Source organism: Nyctibius grandis, chromosome 9 (assembly GCF_013368605.1).
Source record: "Nyctibius grandis isolate bNycGra1 chromosome 9, bNycGra1.pri, whole genome shotgun sequence".
Taxonomy (NCBI): domain Eukaryota; kingdom Metazoa; phylum Chordata; class Aves; order Nyctibiiformes; family Nyctibiidae; genus Nyctibius; species Nyctibius grandis.
The window spans coordinates 41,347,393-41,366,577 of NC_090666.1; the positions used below are offsets into that span (position 1 = coordinate 41,347,393).

General features: G+C 42.2%; 1 protein-coding gene across 9 annotated transcripts in view; it reads left to right on the top strand.

Moving 5' to 3' along the window:
* The window catches only part of MBD5 (methyl-CpG binding domain protein 5), a 146,845-nt gene that overhangs the window by 107,979 nt on the left and 19,681 nt on the right, over positions 1–19,185 (top strand). For 7 of the 9 annotated variants that reach the window (XM_068408298.1, XM_068408305.1, XM_068408299.1 and 4 more), the window contains 2 exons: positions 825–2,963; positions 17,117–18,145. In XM_068408298.1, the coding sequence (XP_068264399.1) occupies positions 825–2,963; positions 17,117–18,145 (3,168 nt within the window). The remainder of the gene's footprint in view (positions 1–824; positions 2,964–17,116; positions 18,146–19,185) is intronic. The other 2 variants (XM_068408306.1, XM_068408307.1) reach the window with 1 other exon arrangement.

Below are 19,185 nucleotides of genomic sequence, written 5' to 3' on the forward strand. Positions count from 1 at the left end.
CCTTAATTCAATAATCCAGGATGTGCTACAATGTTTGCCCTCACCTTTTTAGCAAAGCAGTTCCCAGGAAGAGATTAACTCTGAGAACTGGAACTCGGTGCCCTTGGTGCCAGCGAGTGATGCGGGGCAGCCGGAGAAGCTGCGTCCTGCCTTGCGCAGCCACGGTCTCTTAGGTCTCTGCAACCAAGTGCTTGGCTCAACAGAAACTGGGCCACAGTCATTTGGCACAGCTTCCCGTCCATCCTCAGCAGGGACGGCATTTGGGGCAGGACCCTTTTCTCTGTAGGACAAGGAGAAATTAAGTCTAAACCCTTGTTGGGCTTTGTTCCTCCTGTACTCAATAGATGGTGCCAGAGGCTCCTTTTCCTTGCGACAGTGATAGCCTGCTCCTCCTGCCAGCTCTTCTAACCATAGCCAAAGTGATGCTAGAGATCCAGGAGCAGGACACTGGAGATGATGGTTAGAGGCAAAAGACAAAAGGGGGGAAAAAAACACTTTTCAGGAACTGTTGTTGCAGAAGGACCATGCTAAAATAAATTTATGTAGGTAGCAAGTGTGCTTGAAACTTAAGAAACACAGGATTTAAAGTTGTCCATATTTATGCAGTCTTTCTATGGGATATGGAGTTAAGATCTGTACAACTGTGTAGTAGGGTAGCATGTACCATTCCAGCAGCTACTTGGTGGTTTAGGTATTATTTCTCTTCAGGCAGAAGTTTAGCCAAAAGGCTTTCTAGCTTCTATGAATATTTCACCCACCGTGGTTTTGCACTGAAATGTATGATACAGATTTCAAAATAGTAACTGTTGTGTTTTTAATATCAGGTGCAACTCCAGTAGTTCCTACTCGAGCAGCAACTCCAAGATCGATGAGGAATAAATCACATGAAGGAATTACAAATTCTGTGATGCCAGAATGTAAGACTCCTTTCAAGTTGATGATAGGGGCATCTAATGCCATGGGTAGGCTTTACGTGCAAGAAATGGCTGGAAGCCAGCAACAAGAACTTCATTCTGTCTATCCTAGGCAGAGATTGGGTAGTAATGAACTTGGACAGAAGTCTCCGTATCGTGGCAGTCATGGTGGGATGCCCAGTCCAGCTTCATCAGGATCACAGATATACGGAGATGGCTCAATCTCTCCTAGGACTGACCCACTTGGAAGCCCTGATGTTTTCACAAGGAACAATCCCAATTTTCATGGAGCACCCAACTCTAGTCCTATTCACATGAACAGGACGCCTCTATCTCCACCATCAGTAATGCTACATGGTTCTCCCATACAGTCATCCTGTGCAATGGCTGGAAGGACTAATATACCTCTTTCCCCAACCTTGACCACAAAAAGCCCGGTAATGAAAAAACCCATGTGTAATTTTTCAGCTGGTATGGAAATACCACGAGCAATGTTTCACCATAAACCGCCCCAAGGTCCACCCCCACCTCCTCCACCGCCTTCTTGTGCTCTTCAGAAAAAGCCATTAACATCAGAAAAGGATCCACTTGGCATACTTGACCCTATTCCTAGCAAACCAGTGAATCAGAATCCTGTTATCATTAACCCAACTACTTTCCATTCAAATGTCCACTCTCAGGTACCTGTGATGAATGTAAGCATGCCTCCTGCTGTCGTCCCTTTGCCAAGTAATCTTCCTTTGCCAACTGTAAAACCTGGTCACATGAACCATGGAAGTCACGTTCAAAGAGTTCAGCATTCTGCTTCGACTTCCCTCTCTCCTTCACCAGTGACGTCCCCGGTTCACATGATGGGATCCGGGATTGGAAGGATCGAGGCTTCTCCCCAAAGATCACGTTCTTCTTCCACATCATCAGATCATGGAAATTTCCTGCTGCCTCCAGTAGGACCACAGTCATCCTGTAGTGGTATTAAAGTTCCTCCCAGGTCCCCAAGGTCAACAATAGGGTCACCGAGACCATCTATGCCATCTAGCCCTTCCACCAAGCATGATGGACTTAGTCAATACAAGGACATCCCTAACCCGTTAATTGCTGGAATGAGTAATGTATTAAATCCTCCAAACAATGCAGTTTTTTCTACTGCATCGGCTGGAAGTGGTTCCTTGAAGAGTCAGCCTGGTTTGCTGGGAATGCCTTTAAATCAGATCTTGAACCAGCACAACGCTGCCTCTTTTCCAGCAAGCAGTTTACTCTCAGCAGCAGCCAAAGCACAGCTAGCAAATCAAAATAAACTTGCTGGTAACAACAATAACAGCAGTAGCAATTCTGGACCTGTTGCCAGCGGTGGCAACAACGAAGGACATAGCACTTTAAATACCATGTTCCCTCCTGCTGCCAACGTGCTTCTACCAACGACTGAAGGGCAAAGCGGCCGAGCAGCACTGAGAGATAAATTGATGTCTCAGCAAAAAGATCCTCTGAGAAAAAGAAAGCAGCCGACCACCACGGTGTTGAGTTTGCTGAGACAGTCTCAGTTGGACAGTTCTGGAGTTTCCAAAGCTGGATCTGATTTGATCAGAAAGCAAAGTCAGAGCTCCTTTCCCATCAGTTCGATGTCCCAGCTACTTCAGTCCATGAGTTGTCAAAGCTCTCACGTGAGCAGCAATAGTACCACCAGTTGTGGGAGCTCCAATACTGCTTTACCTTGCTCTGGTAACCAGCTGCATTTTGCAGACACCAGTATGAACTCTGGCAGTCTCCAGAACTCACTGGCACAGAGTTTACCCTTGCGAGGGGAAGGTGTGCACTGCCAGAACACAAACACTAACTTTGTCCACGGTACTAGCCCGGGCACAACCAACCATCTTGCAGGTTTAATAAATCAGATGCAGGCTAGCGGGAGCTGTGGGATGCTCAGTCAGTCAGGAATGGCTTTAGGAAACTCCTTACATCCGAACCCACCTCAGTCGAGAATCCAGGCATCCTCCACTCCAGTGATCCCAAACAGCATTGTTAGCAGCTGTAATCAAACAAGTCCTGAAGCAGGTACGTTTCCTTCTCAAAGGATACCCCTATGTTTGTCTGCTTGGAAATATATGATGGCTATTTTTAAATGGGTTCCTTTTCCATATCTACTTTTTAAATTTGAGTTCACCAATATGAAAAGTATGCCTATTTCGTACTGATACCCGGATACTAAAAAATAAAACAAATAAGAAAAAACAGTGGTAGACTAAAATATATCTCCCATTTTCTGAACGAAATCATCCTGGCCTGCTTCCTGCGACAACTCTTGCTGCTATTAACTTCCACACACTCTGCATAAATAAAATCCATGTGCTTTTGTACATCCCCGGACCTCAGCTTTTGTCACTTGCCCAAATAAATTGGAGTTTTTTTGCAGCATGACCTACTACTTCAACCCTAGAATGCTGTGGCTCACCTGGCAGCGTACGCCCAGGCTGCACCTCTGCTCTTCCCTGCTTGCACTACAGGGCTGGTGTTATCAGAGATCGGAGGAGATGGGAGGAGTACAAAAGTTGACCAAATAACCCTTTTCAGGGACAGCGGTGGGGAGAGCCAAGTCTGTGTTTGCCTTTATCACGATGATTTTACTAAGCTGGTAATTAAATGGTTGAATAAACTGTATATTCAGTTGGAAGAGTGTAGCGAGATTTCCTGGTTTATTCATCAGTGAAGACTTGGAGAGGAAACAGGTACGCTGCTGCTCCTGTCTCTGCTGTTTAGAGATAAAAGGGAGACAGCTCAGAAATGTGGATTTCCTTTAACTGCTCCTGGTTGAACAAAGCGTGCATTTGTGAAAGATGGTACTGTGTTCATTTCTTAAGCAGAAAGAAAACCTTCCATTTGATATTTCGGTCTTTCAGCTTGGTTAACTTTCAAAGCATGTGTTTGATACAGTCAGAGCTAAACCACATCAGGTCACAGCGACTGTAAGCGTGCGAGTGGTCTCTCTCATTAACCCAAGAAAGAACCTGATCTGTATTCCTGAGTTTCCTCCAAGAGAGCTGTTTATTCATTAAAATACAGACAGAATTATATAAAAACTGAATTATGTAAAAATAATTCTCTAATATTATGCCGGTCACGGTTTCTGATTAAGGGTTTCTCTCCATTCCTGGGGAAAAAAGGCATTTTTTTCCTTAGCTGTATTGGTGGTTTGTGTCGCAAGCAAGCAGCTATTAATCCTGGCGTGGCTGTTTTGCCTTGTCATGCTGACAGAGGGGAGTATTTCCTGATACACTCTGTCTTTTCTGAGACTTTGTACTCTCTTCTGAACAGAACAAAGGTCTGGCTTTGCCTTCGGAGCTCACTTCCCACCACTAAGCATACTCCAAAACCCCTTTAGCAGGAACTCTTTGGGTTTCCACCTCGGTTGCGTTTGGTGGGGACCAGTGACATGTAGGGGTTCTCGATTGTTGCTGTCCACGTAGCTGAAGCAAGCTCTGACCTTATTGCAGCACTGGACTGAATTAACTTGCTCTCCAGAGAGCAGAAAAGAGTGGATGTTGTGTGAGATGAGTGCCTGTGCGCCAGCCGTTGCCATCAGTAGTATGGAATTCAGACTGGACCCCATTAACGGAAGTTTTGCATTCCAGAAAAGTTATCAATAAAGTGTTGCTTAAAGACTATTAAGGTGGGCTTCTAAGAAGAAGATTCCAAGTCCATCCCTGTGCGGGATGTTCTTGTTCCTGCCCCATGCCCGTGACCCAGCCGTGTGCTGTAGCCGTGCCCTGCTTTGGCGTGGTGGTGGTGGGACCGCTCGGGAGGGCTGCCCTCACCGTGGCGGCACGGCGTGTCGTCATTCCGATGTTAGTTAATCAGAGCCTTTGCTTGTATCGCCAGTCCTTGTCTTCAGGCGAGCTCAATTCCTTCCCAAGAAGGAATTGCCCAGAGAAGCTGTGGCTGCCCCCTCCCTGGCGGTGTTCAAGGCCAGGTTGGATGGGGCTTTGAGCAACCTGGTCTGGTGGAAGGTGTCCCTGCCCGTGGCAGGGGGGTTGGAACTGGATGGTCTTTGAGGTCCCTTCCAACCCAAACCATCCTGTGATTCTAAGGCAAATGTGACACACCAAATCTGTGCGTGTCAAAGCCCCATGAAGAAAGGTTTTGCTAGAAACAGGCAATTCAGTTTTTGTCAATATAGGGTTCTAATACCCTGGAGATAAGTGGTAGAATTATAGCAATATAAATACAGGGCCTTAAACTGACAGTTTTTTTCTTATCTAAATGATAAATTCTAGTTCTGTGTAGGCAAAGACTGGAAAGGTTGGAATATGTTCTATTCCTCACTACTGAAGGGGTTTGTGTCGTTTTGATGCTTGCAAAATACACACAATCTGCGTTTAATTATTTTATTAACATCCATGATGGCTAGGAGCCTAGAGACCAGTTGTTTTCTTTAAGGCGAAATTTCAGGTTCTGTGATCTTTGGGTTATTCCCAGGGGCAAGGCCCTAAAATGGTGCATAAACCTGGTTTCGCCAGGGGAGGTTCAGGTTGGACATTAGGAAGCATTTCTTCTCAGCAAGGGTCATTAGCCATTGGAAGGGGCTGCCCAGGGAGGTGGTGGAGTCACCATCTCTGGAGGGGTTTAAGAAAAGCCTGGACATGGCACTTAGTGCCCTGGTCTAGTTGCCATGGTGGTGTCAGGGCAATGGTTGGACTCGATGATCCCAGAGGTCTCTTCCAACCTGACTGATTCTGTAATTCTGCAGACAAACTGATAAAAGGTTTATTGTGAATTACTCTGCACGGAGGCAGAGCGCGTTGACAGCTTTGGTGGATGGAGCTGAGCAGCGTCAAGCTTGTGAACCACGTGTTCAGGAGCAGTTCAGCTGAGTAAGATGTCTGCAGGAAACTCGTGTGTTCATATTTGAGTTTGTGGAGCTTTTGGGTTTTGTTTTTTTTCCTCTTTTTTTAAGTATTTTAATTGCTAAATCTGTTGGCGGTTTGCGTGCCAGCATTCAGAATAGCAACTAATCAGAAAATAGTTCCTGAGAGAAAAAATACTGAGAATCCCCACAATTAGATAGCTGGTTATTGCCTAAACTTTTAATTACATTTTAACCACATGGACCACGTTTTATTATTCTAGGTTTTGTTTTCTTCTTCCGCAGATAATATCTTTAGTTTCCAGGTAATTTTCAGTACGAGTGTGATGGAATTAAAAATTAATAAATACAAAAATAAAGATTTCTGTTTATGCAGTAGAAAGCTTTTGCAGTTTTCCAAGTTTGAGCCCTTGCAAACCAGTTATGCCCAATTAATTTTTATTAACCATTTCAGTCTCTCAGTTCTATAGTATTTAGCAGTATTTAGCTATATAGTATTTATATAGCAGATCTGTACAGATTATTTAGGGCTACTCCTTTGAAAAGTCCCATTTTCTGCCAGGAGATTGGGTTCTAGACTCCTTTTTTCTAATGAGTGGTGTTAATATTTCTGTTCACCTTTGATGCTGTATTCCTCATTAATCAAGCCCTCAGACTTCTGATGTAAAACATCACGACATACGTAAGTGATGGGATAGATGAAAACAAGTGAAAAATATTTAGGAGTAAAAGCTATATACAGCTGATAAGGGAAACCAAGGGGACTCAAATAATAACCATAGAGAATAGAAATAAAGATGATAAGTTGTCTCAAATATCAGAACATCAGAAATACGAGAAACTCTAGGTCTAGAAGTTGCATAGTGACAAATAAAGGGCAGATTTGGCAAACAGGCTATATCTCTTCCATAGGCTCAGAACAGTGATTTTTACCGGTGAAATTTACAGAATAGAAAATAGTAAAATATAATTAAATAGGGAGGAGCACACAGGACCAACACCCATCAGTGAGGAGCTTCTATCCCACTCAAACAGAATTTATTTTAATACAGCCAAGCACAGTGTAATATAATTGGGAATGGAACGTTGCCTTGGAAAACAGTGATGCAAAGAAGGTTTTAGGGGGCTTTGATTTAATAGACATAATGCAAACTGTCAGATCAGTGATGTTGGAAAAAAAAAATCAAAATAAAAGCCTCCAAAAAACCCACAAAAAGAGAAGCTGGGTGGATCCTTGGAAAGATAAAGATGGGAATACGCAGTGGAAGTGGGGATGCTCCTTTCTTTAAGAAAGAAATTTCCCAACCCAATGGGCATGGGGTGGTTCTGAATGACGATGGTGGTTGCTTCTGACCGTAGCATCTGCTCAGCTCAGTTCCCTCCTGCCGCCCTCCTGTACGGACCTTCGGGTTTTTGTGGTAGTTTGGGGTAAGTATTCTCCCTGATCTTCTGGGAGAGCTGTGAATGTAAATGCTTTAGATGGAAAGGAATGATGCTGCAGTCGCGTCCGTGTATTGATGATGTAAGGAACCTAAAGCATAAAGTGTTACAGGAGTAAAAAGTTAAATGTCCTATTAGATGTAGTGGTAGTCATCAACGTGATGTAGACTCTTGCTTCTCTGGAAATGGTCTTCCCATGCATCGAAGAAGATTGGGTATTTTAGAATATATCACATTAAACGTGGACAAAGTGGCACATTCTAGTGTGGGAGCCTCTGGATTTGCTCCCCAGAATTAATCTTGCATATTATGGAATTACAAAATCAGTAGAACTTTTGGACTTTATATTCCGAAGAGTATCTGTCTGGCATCTTATGAAGCTTATTATGTCTGAGAAAAGTTTCTCATTAAACTGAAATAACCCCTAGACAGGATGCCAACCAGCTACTCTTCTAATTATAAAGCCAATTGAAATGTTCTATTGATTTTGGGTTTCGTGTTTATATAAACGTACAGAGGCACTTTTTTCCGGTGGGGGTGGTGGGCTGTAATTATAAGGAATCACTGTTATTTAAAATATCTGGCACTACTTCTCAACATTCAGCCCTATTATCCTTTGTTCTTATTTTGGGGAGACAAAAGTGATTATTTTCCTCTTCAAATGAGAACTGTAAAGAATGGGGAAAACGTTCTACATGAAGAATAAGATTTCTAAGTATGAGGCATGTGTGGTAGGTCAAGTCTGCTCCCTACCCTGCCATTGAAGTGAATATTCTCATTTATTTGCTCCTTTTAACTCTTGATAGAAGATTTATGCACAAACCCACTCTCATTCTCTGAACAGAAAGGAATCGCTGACTTAGTAGGCATCAGCAATCATATTAGGTAAAGCTTAATTGTTAACGTGATAGACTTTTATGCAGTCGTTGTGTAAATATACTTGCTACCGTGAGGTTTACAATAGAGGAAAAATTTGGAAGTGGAATAGATTTTTCTGCTTAAATTACCTCTATTTATGAATGTTTAGTGTTAGCAAGTGCTGGCAAATTGGAAAAACTTGGGAATCGGCTCCATCTCTACTTAATTAACTTGATTGTTTAGTCCAGGGGGCTGAAATGAGTCACCCTCTAATTTTAGTAGAAGTGGAAAAAGGCAATGTAGGAATGATTTGTGTATAGCTATATCCGACGTGTTGTGCTGGTTGAGTTTGGTGAGTGAAGATCAGAAATGGTGCAGAAGAGGAGGCTCAGAGGTGACCTTAGTTCAGTCTACAACTACCTGAAGGGAGTAGTGAAGTGGGAGTCGGCCTCTTCTCCCAGGCAACCAGCGATAGGACAAGAGGACACAGCCTCAAGCTTCCCCAGGGGAGGGTCAGGTTGGACATTAGGAAGCATTTCTTCTCAGCAAGGGTCATTAGCCATTGGAAGGGGCTGTCCAGGGAGGTGGTGGAGTCACCATCTCTGGAGGGGTTTAAGAAAAGCCTGGCCATGGCACTTAGTGCCCTGGTCTAGTTGGCATGGTGGTGTCAGGGCAATGGTTGGACTCGATGATCCCAGAGGGCTCTTCCAACCTGATTGATTCTGGGATTCTATTAACTGAGCTGGCCTGTCGAGGGGTGTGGTGGGATCACGTACCACTTCTCCTGCAGCCTGGGGCTCGTGCTCTGAGCACAGGGCTCTTTGGTGGAAGGTCTGCAGTTCCGCAGACCTCAACATTGCTACTACATCCTTCATCCTTCTCTTTGAACTTGACACCGTCGATGTGTATTACCTGTACTCTGACCTCACGCGCTGTTCGGGGCCCTTAGGCTCTGCCATACCCATCGCAGTGGCGTTACCTCTGAGATTAATACCAAGATTAAAAGTTCAGCTCTGCTGAGCTCCGCTTACCGAGCACATCGCTTGCTTAGACACACAGCTTGGGTTTTTCTTGGGTTGTTTTGTTTCTCATAATTTGAATTTGCTGGCAACTCACAGTCTTTCAGTTAGCCGGACTCTTATCTGGTTGGTGTTTTAACTACCATACATTTTTCTAGGAATTTATATTAGTAAAAGTTAGAGGATTTATAAAAAATAATAATAAAATAATGCCGAAAGATGAGTCTTATTTTATTAAAGATATAATTTTGAAGAAAAACTGAGTTAATTATATGAGGTTTCCCATACATATTTAGCTTTTCCCATCTCCTGAAGATATTCTTAAGCAGAACCAATGGGCAACTCCGACACTTGCTAGAGGGTGGAGTGGGGACTGTTGAAAGAAATAATGCTTTTTATTGAATTTAGTTTCCCAAATTTGCAATAAAATGTTTTACCTCATCTGCAATGCATCTCCCACAGCTGTGAACGGGGGAATGGTACAGGACTAAGTGCCAACACTGAGTAAATACTGTGAGACTGTTCCTTCATTCGTATGCTGTTGCCTTGACAGGTTTTTACTAGAAAACTGCTTCTGCTTTCTGGTACCAGCTAAGCACATAAGGATAGTTTTCCCAAACTAATTTTAAAACCAGCAGTGATGGTAAAATGCAGAAGTCCAGAGCGAGTTGTGCGAGTCCAGAGGAGGGTGACCAAGCTGGTGAACGCTCTGGAGGGTCTGACCTACGAGGAACGGCTGAGGGAGCTGGGGGTGTTTAGCCTGGAGAAGAGGAGGCTCAGAGATGACCTTAGTGCAGTCTACAACTACCTGAAGGGAGGTTGTAGTGAAGTGGGAGTCGGCCTCTTCTCCCAGGCAACTAGTGATAGGACAAGAGGACACAGCCTCAAGCTTCGCCAGGCGAGGTTCAGGTTGGCCATTAGGAAGCATTTCTTTTCAGCAAGGGTCATTAGCCATTGGAAGGGGCTGCCCAGGGAGGTGGTGGAGTCACCATCTCTGGAGGGGTTTAAGACAAGACTGGACATGGCACTTAGTGCCCTGGTCTAGTTGCCATGGTGGTGTCAGGGCAATGGTTGGACTCAATGATCCCAGAGGTCTCTTCCAATCTGATTGATTCTGTGATTCTGTGAAGTCAGAAGGGATAGGGGCAAGGAGAAGAGCCAAAACTGAAATTCAGACAGGTATTTTTGAAAAAAGCCTCATTTCTGTTGTCCTAGAAACTGCTTTGGGCTTTTTGCCCTTCTCCAAAATTTTAAGACTCCTTTTTTGCTAAGTCGTTTTTCAGAAGATTGCAGAGCCTGCGTGCTGTAGTCCTCCCTGATTTACATCCTTAAAATAATCTGTTAAAGCAAGAGTTTGAAGAATGCTATTAAGAACAGGGCCAACATTACAGCTGTTTTGTTGTGAGTTAAAAAAAAATACGATCACGCAGCATTATGCCATTGGTAGTCCCAGTAATACGCTCGGCTGCTCCAGTGATAAGCGTGGTGTTACGGACGGGCAGGTAAATCTGTTTTACAGAAGAGCACGTTCTGTGTGGACATCGCTGGTTCTGCTGGGCTGAGAAGGACGTTTTATTTATTGGTCCATTGTGATTTCTCTGTTGTCTCAAGCGCACGGTCTCGATAAGGAGAACAAGTGACGGTAGTTTGTGGTTTACTGCTGAATTATGGTTTCTTCAGAATTGAAAGCGCTGTAATAAACGTGATACCAGATAAAAATCTTAAATGTTTTCCATTCCAAAAAGAAGACAGAGAATATAATTATAAAAATGTATGGCTCTTGGTTCTAAGTTTATAGGTAAGTGATGGAATGTGTAGTTAAAGCAGGAACACGTTGTCTCAAATTTTTAAGGAATATGAGGTCATATCAATTCCATCAGTGGTTATACTTCTGTGAAAGTTACCCCTCTTAAAATCAATAATTTAAAAATACTGCCACTGATGCAAACTGTGTGTTTGAACCTCTAAGTCGATATTAATTCTTATCTCATATTAGTGTTGCAGTAGCTTCTAGAGGCCTTGGGCATGGATTGGTGACCCCACACAACAGAAGTTGCCCAAACCATTTGAGATATAGCAGTAAACACAATGCCTAAGTGATCTTTTGTACTTCCACACCTTCACAGTCTCTGGGGAAGGTATGGAGTGAAACTTTCTCTACTCTCACTGGAGCTTCTTGAAAGGATCTTGCAGAGTTGTTCTGCAAGAGCTACTGAGTTTTACCCTAGGAGAGGATGGAAGCGGTGGAGGTCTTAGCCAGAAGCTCATTACATGATGAAGCAGTTGAATGTGAATTTTCTGACAAGGGTTTCAAAAACTTGAAATGTTCTAAATTTAAAAAGCAATAAAGAAAATATAAAATAAAGCCAGATGCATTTTTTTATTGGGTACGCAGAAAAGTAAGAATTGAGAGAGTGGTATGTATAACATTTATTGTTTTCAACTCTTAAAATGTTTCAGATATTAATGCCTAATGAGCAAGTGCTGCACTTTTAGTTTCCTAAGTACTTAATACACCTCTTATTGGTTATTTTTATTCTACAAATGCCAGCAGTGTATCGTTGAGGGTATTGAAATATTAGAATACATAATGGATAGTTTCTTACAGAGAAATGCATTGTAAAATGTTATTTCAGTTATAATTTTCTAATTGGTATATTTAACTGCATTTTTTTAGGAAAATACGTATATAGTTAACGTTCTTTAATTAGGTAGAAGTATTTTTAGTATGGATGAAGACTACCATAGTTTGCTTTCAGTTGGAGTTGTTTGGTTTATAAGGAAGCTGAGCATTATTGACAGTGTGTGAAGTCATTACTGTTCCTCCATGTTTTTGTGCAGACACAATTCTTCCGCTGCAGAAATGCTGTCCAGTTTTTGACTCTTTCCTTTGGTTTGGTTTGAAATCAGTAGCTCAGACCCCAGCTTCTCTTTCTGAGGACAGCCGTTGAAGCTTGCTGTCCAAGTCTTCGTATTGTTCAAACCTTAATGCTGTTTAAAACCAGGACTTACAACAAGACAGACATCTGCTCCATCTTACCATCCCAACAGCGGTGTGTGTGCGTATGTGTTCCTGTCTGTCATGATAGGACAATATTGAGATATGAATGATGAATATCTTCCACTCTATTTTATTTCAAGTGAGCAGAAAGAGTCAATCTTCTCAAACACAAACTGATTTCATAATACCCGTTATTTTATTGCATTTTCTTAAGAATACCTGTCAAGCAATACTTTAAAAAAAGGAACGCAGATAAAATCCACACAGGAAAATAAATCTGCTCTCAACAGAAAATAAAATTAAAATGTTCATAAATAAAATACTATAGCATACAAAGTAATAATTTTAAAAAATTTATATCCCATTCAATTGCCATTTATTTACTCCCAAAACATTTGTTTGACCCTCTAAGAGAACAATAGATCTATTTTTTGGCACTCTGGATATTTCTTCTCACTGCATTACAAAGACAGTTCCTTTTTCTCAACAACTGGCAAAAGAACTTTTGGCAGGCGTCCGCGTCTGCAGGAGCTGGAAGCCGGCATTCGTCTTAGGCTTTTATGGCTTTTAGTCTAACTCCTTCATCTTTTTTTCATTCTACTTTTACTCTTAAGAGCTTCTGATTATTAAGGACTGTTGTTTACTGAGCTGACATGAACGATGCCTTGGGTTTCCAGGATTCGAAATAGCATGTTTTTATGAAACTTGGAATCAAACATGATTTCCTTTTAGCTTTCAACTCCCATTTGAGTTTCCCATCAAAAGCCTTCTAACCGTCGTCTTGGAGCCTGGGCACAGGAATGATGAACTGTTTTGTGGTGGAGTTTTGGGCGAGCTAACACGCTGTCGAAACTCTTTGGTGTTGCAGTGCATCTTCTTTTCTGCTGGCTGTCATCCTCCTCCAGGCCTGAAGGAAACGCAGGTGGTCAGGGCTGCAGTCCTGCGTTCCTCGCAGCACTGCTGGCCAAGGCAGCCTCTTGGTGGCGGGATCTTTTTTCAGCTGACATCCACCGTCTGGTTTCTGCTGTCATCCTGCACTCTTTGAAAACTCTAGTAAATACAACGGATGGGTCTAGAGATCCCTTTGAATATAAGACAGACCTCAAAGGACGTGCAGAGTCAGTTCCAGATCGCCGCGGCTACGTGTCGGTGCTACTGCCTGATTTGAAAGGACAGGCCTCTTATTAGGACTTTTCTTCTCTTGCGCTCACAGTGTAGCTTATCCCGTTGCTTTGATGAGATACGTTGTGTTTTTCCATGCTGTTTCACAGAACTCTTCACCTCTTCATGCTGCTGGTGCTGGGCAGCGCTGTCTTCTCATCGCACCTGGTCTTCTTGTGAGTCAAAAAACCAGGACTGCTTGTGTTCATCCTGGGTCTTGAAGATTTCCTTTTGCAAGTGAGGAAGGACCGTTCAGAGGGCTCATCAAGGGCTCTCGTGGTCCTCCTGGAGGAAGGTGGAATTCTGCACCTCGTTGATGCAGAGCTATCAGTAACAATTATGGAAATATACATGTTTTATTGAAATTTTGTCTTTTGGATTGGGGCCGGACATTCAGAAGATGTCTAGCAGCACTATATATTGATGAGAATGGGTGCACATGCATTTCTTCATCTAGAATATCGACTTGTTGGAGATGGAATTTTGGAAGAGCTCCACAAATCATATTCTGGCAATTCAGTCTGTTGCTGGAGATAGATTTGTCCCAGAATGCAGCTGTGCATTAGCCACTACCCAATTTAGGAGTTTTCTACCCCAGTTCCTACCGTGTCTTTGTGTGAGGCAGGCTGAACGGGAGCTGGGGAGCGATATTTGCCTGGTTTTTCTTTTCCTGCTGAAGTCTGGCTGCTCATTGCCTCTTCAACTCCCAAACTTCTCAAATCTGGATTGAAATAAGGACCCGTTTTCTTCCTCCTACTCAGAATCCAGCAAGATTTTTTTTTCCCCAGTAGCAATTAATTAATTGCCTAATTAAGCTGGAGAAAGGGCAAGTGTTGAATGCTCTCTAGACCTCTCAGGTGAGATCTCCAGAAGCGGTGTTTGACGGGGGATAGATTATCAGAGCAGTGCTTGACAAAAACCTAGTAACAATTGTACAAGTTGGAGATTTGCTTCATACCAGATGCCCTTCCGTGTGGTCATTTACCTGAGTGGAATGGACAACAGGATCATAAATGAATTAGAAACAGAGATTAGGTCTGCTTGAAAATACCAAAATTAGGGTTTATATTCATGAGAGCTCTATAAATGGAATACTTTCCTCATGCCTGAATTAAAAATCTATCCATGTGCTGCGTAACACATTGAATGTGCTTTCTACTGGTTTGGGAAGCCTTGCTTAGCCACCGAGGAGAAAGCTTGTGTATCTGTCTTTCCTTTATTGCAGGAGTAAAGAGTTTCCAAAAAAATACTGCCTGAAACGAACTCATGCCTTAGAAAGCCCAGTGTATAAGACTGGGTGCCAGGCTAAGCTGATGGTGGCCTGGTTTTGTCTATATGACAGTAAGATTTTATGTGAAGGTCATTTACAGGTGGGAGGAACAGCCATCTGAAGGTGTTCGGGTATTACCTGGTCCGTCTTAAACTAGATGACAACTGGAGAGACTCACGTTGAGTGTGTCTCAAAGTGCAGTGGGTTTTGCTTCAGTGAGCAATTTTTCAGCCAACGTTATTTAAGAGGCCCTGAGTATTTTTAAGTACATCCATCTGTGTCATTTGGGTAGTACAGCTGATGCTGCTGTTAAAACCCTGTAGGAATGACTTTGTCATGGTGTTAAAGCTCTAGTTTGGTCTTTGGGACTTTTCCTAATACTTAAATCCTTGGAATGTCAGTTTAGTTTCGGTTCTCTGGGATTTGTGTAGTTGAGTTTGGGTAGCCAGAGCATACGGTTGTGTCTTAAAAAGAAATAGTAAATGTATACATTGAACTTAGTTTTATGTTATGCTGCTCGTTCGTATGAATTATGTTTTACTATTGGCTTATTTACAAAAATAGCAAAATACTACGAGGGAAAAAAGTGCACACACATGAAAAATCTTTTTAACGTGTCACCTCAGTAGGTGCTGTACGCCTTGATGTGTAAACACGTGCTTGAGAGGATCTTTCTTTTTCCTGCCTGTTCCGTTTGGGAGGCACTGCCAGCGGTGGCTTCTCTCCAGGATTAGGTAACCAGGGGTAGGACAGACACGTTGGCACAAAACAAACTTGCTGTAGCTGTGGGTTTCATTTATCTCTGCCAATAGATTTGCTGTTAGTAGCTTCATCTTAGTTTTGAATAATTTCTGAGCAACTTGTCTGGTGAGCAGCTTTTCCCAGACTTTGGTTGGGAAGGTGGCTGGAATTTGGAGGTCTGTATTTCTGAGCTAGAAACCCCAGGAGGGTGTGGGTGCTGGTTCCTCGGGTGTGTATGAGGCATTTGCCAGGCCTGGGGGTGTCAAGGGGCAGAGCATTTGCTATTCCTGCCTAATCTGACATGTTACACACAAAACCATAAGTGGAAATCCAATGGGACACATATTTTCAGTGCATGGTTGGGTTTTTGTTCCTCAAGTGCTTGTCTCGTTTTTTTTTGTTCCAAACTGCTGCCTAGAGAAATGTACTTGTCATGAAACAGCTTTTAGTGCTTTGGTAACATATTTCTCATCACACCAGCACAGGATATCCTCTGCTTTATGATTACAATTTTTTCTTACTTTTATCTTCTGTTAATTTATTATTTAATTTCTGTACTGAAATGTGATAAAGGTACCTGGGAGAGAGGGTGTGATCTTCTCCTGAGTTCAATGCGGTGTATTAATTTTGTACCTTTTTGAGTTGTACTTGAAGAATGCCATTTTAAGTTACAAATGACGGAAGGATTTGATTCGGTTCTTAACAGTGTGGTTGCATATCCCTTTTCAAATAGTATTTGCTTAGAAAAATGGTAATTGGTACTTTCTGATAATTTATACCTCTGATCTCTGTCATATGAGCTGTATTTACAGGGCAGTTGAGAATGGAAAATTATTTTATTGCATCAAAACCATAGTTAATACATTTATAATTATACAGTTTTATATACACGCAGTATATAATTTTAATACTCTCATGTTCTCCAATGAATAAAGTAGGAAAGCGTCGTTCAAGGCAGTTTCACTCACTTTAATTTTCCTGGTCTCCTCTCGTATGTTTTTTGTGTATGACCACTGTCAATTCAAGACTCTGTCTTAAGCAAAAGACTAAGAATAATTTATTTTATACTTCGATTTGGTAAAGGGGTATAAAAATTCCCAAATAAACTTTATTATTCTCCCCCCCTTACAGTAAATCTGCCCAGTTGGTCTCTCTCTTCATGCCAAGTGATTGATATAACCAGACCACCCCAATTATTTACATTTTTTTCTTTATAAATTGTTGGGGGTTTTTGCCTGCTAACCTACCTTGACCATAATATATTTTGCCCATTAGGTGTCATCATAGGCATCATCGTGACACGTAGTTGTCATCATTGTCTTTTTTTCTTCAGGGGTCACAAATAACGCTTTCAATAATAATTCTCCAAAACCCCATTAATGGAATAGAGCAGGAAATAGAGGAGCAGAAGGTTCACATCTACATTTAGATCATGTACTCACACTCTTTCACACATCATCATTCATGTCTGCCCTTGATCCTTCTTCCTAGTAGTTAATTTCATACTGGTCCACAACGAACTACATTAAGTTATGGTTGCTTTTAGGCTTATGCTAATCAAAATATGTAATGAATGAAATCCTCTTGTATCCCCACTCCAAGAAATGTAAGGGAAATACACGTGTATAGTTAAATAGTTTCTGATGAGATGTGCCACAGCGCGTAGTGTCTCAAGTAGCTGATGGCAGATTTATTCATATTTAAAAAGCACTCAAGCCTGGACGCTCAGAACGTTTTCTTTCCTGTGCATGGGTGTCAAACATTGCTGGTTTGGATTAACCCAATTTCTCGATAACTTCCATGATTGTCTTCCAACAGGCTATTAACTATTAATCGTTTTGTTCTTTTGCATTGCAGGGGGTTCAGGACCATCATCGTCAATAGCCATAGCTGGCACCAGCCAACCTGCCATCACAAAGACAACATCCGTGCTTCAAGATGGTGTTATAGTCACTACTGCAGCTGGAAACCCACTTCAGAGCCAGCTGCCCCTTGGGAGCGATTTCCCTTTCGCTGGCCACGAACACTCGCTTCATTTTCCGCAGAACAGCTCTTCAAACAACAATCTTCCACATTCTTTGAATCAAAACCTCCTCAATTCTCTACCTATCTCTTTGCCAGTGAATCAGCAACATCTCCTAAACCAGAATCTATTAAATATACTGCAGCCTTCAGCAGGAGAAGGCAAGTCTGAGGTCAACCTCAACCCTTTAGGTTTTCTCAACCCGAATGTAAATGCTGCTTTAGCTTTTCTCTCCAGTGACGTGGACGGGCAGGTATTACAACCTGTTCATTTCCAGCTTCTAGCAGCCCTCCTTCAGAACCAAGCCCAAGCAGCTGCCATGCTCCCCCTACCATCTTTCAATCTGACCATCTCAGATCTGTTGCAACAGCAAAATAACCCTTTACCCTCAGTAACGCAGATGACAGCCCCACCTGACCATTTGCCGAGCAATCAGTCAGAAAGCAACAGGGTGGAGACCCTTTTAACCAACCCCCTGGGCAACCCTATACCAAGCTTTTCAGGCACTGACACTACTTCTAACCCCCTGCTCCTCCCAGCTGTCTCTGGGGCCTCAGCATTAATGGCCTTGAATCCCCAGCTGGTGGGAGGTGTCCTGAACTCTGCATCGGGCAACACCGCTAATCATCCAGAGCTTTCCATAGCCACCTCCTCCCAGGCAACCACTACCACAACCACTACATCATCAGCAGTGGCAGCACTGTCTGTCTCAACCCTGGGTGGTGGGACAGCAGTGGTGTCAATGGCAGAAACATTGCTGAACATATCTAATAATGCTGGGAATACATCTGGTCCAGCTAAACTCAACAATAACTCTGTGGTGCCACAGCTACTTAACCCTCTACTGGGGACAGGTCTGCTTGGTAAGTTCAATTTCTTCACAGATATAAAAGGAAAAAAAAAAAAAAGGGTTGGGGAGGGGGAATTTTGGATTCTAGTTTCTATTTTTAAAGACTCCACTTTATCATATTTTTTTTGTTAGGCTTTTGTATGTTACAGCTTGTTTATTGAGAAAAACATAACTGTTATTGTAAGAAATTTAAAATACATTCTAATTTAGTACTGGTTTTGGGAATTATTTTATATTCCATTCTTAATTCTGATGCCACTTAGACCTACTTATATTCACGTTAAAATTCTGTAAGCAATGGGACTTGTTTCATTTTTCAAGTAGTAAAAGCCCAGGCGCACCTCCGGGGTGCGGTGTTGCGTTTCAAGTGCGTGTGGCATCACAGGGTTAGTGCGAGTAGCTGTGTGGTAGATGAAAAATGGCCAAGTACAGTTTTCCAAATGAATCAAAAGTGCCAAGACCATAAGCACACTCCCTGTAAAGTAATCCGTAAAGCACTCGAAGCAGGTCCTTGCACAGGCTCAAAGAGGAAGGTTGCCCTTCGAGCCCTTTATTGATGATCTTTACCAAGAATACGTACTATAGTTAGCACTCCTCTGTTGTTTGGTCTGTGTAATCTAATACATAGACTAGTAGGAGGAATTAAATTGTGGCAAAGAGCTGATAAGTATTTTAACTTAATACCTCATACTTACCTACTAAATGGCTATCATGAACTCAACCCTACTTCACATTTTCCATGGAAAATGCAGCTAACCAATGATTCTGCAAATGGCAATTTTAAGAAAAACGTGAGCTTTTAATTAAAAGACACCCTAGGAATTGGATACATTTTTAAGCTTTATTATTTCATAAAGTCAGGTTCAACTAGAACTGTAATTTTCATGTAAAGCGAGATTTTCATGTAATACGAAATGTTAATACAGTTGTTTCTCTAAAATGTTTTTAAAAAAATTGTTGAGAGTGTTGGCTGACATGTCTGTGAGCCAAAAAGCCTCTGCTCGTTTGCAGTTACCTCACGTTGTTTTGGCATAGTTAATGAAAAATTAGTTT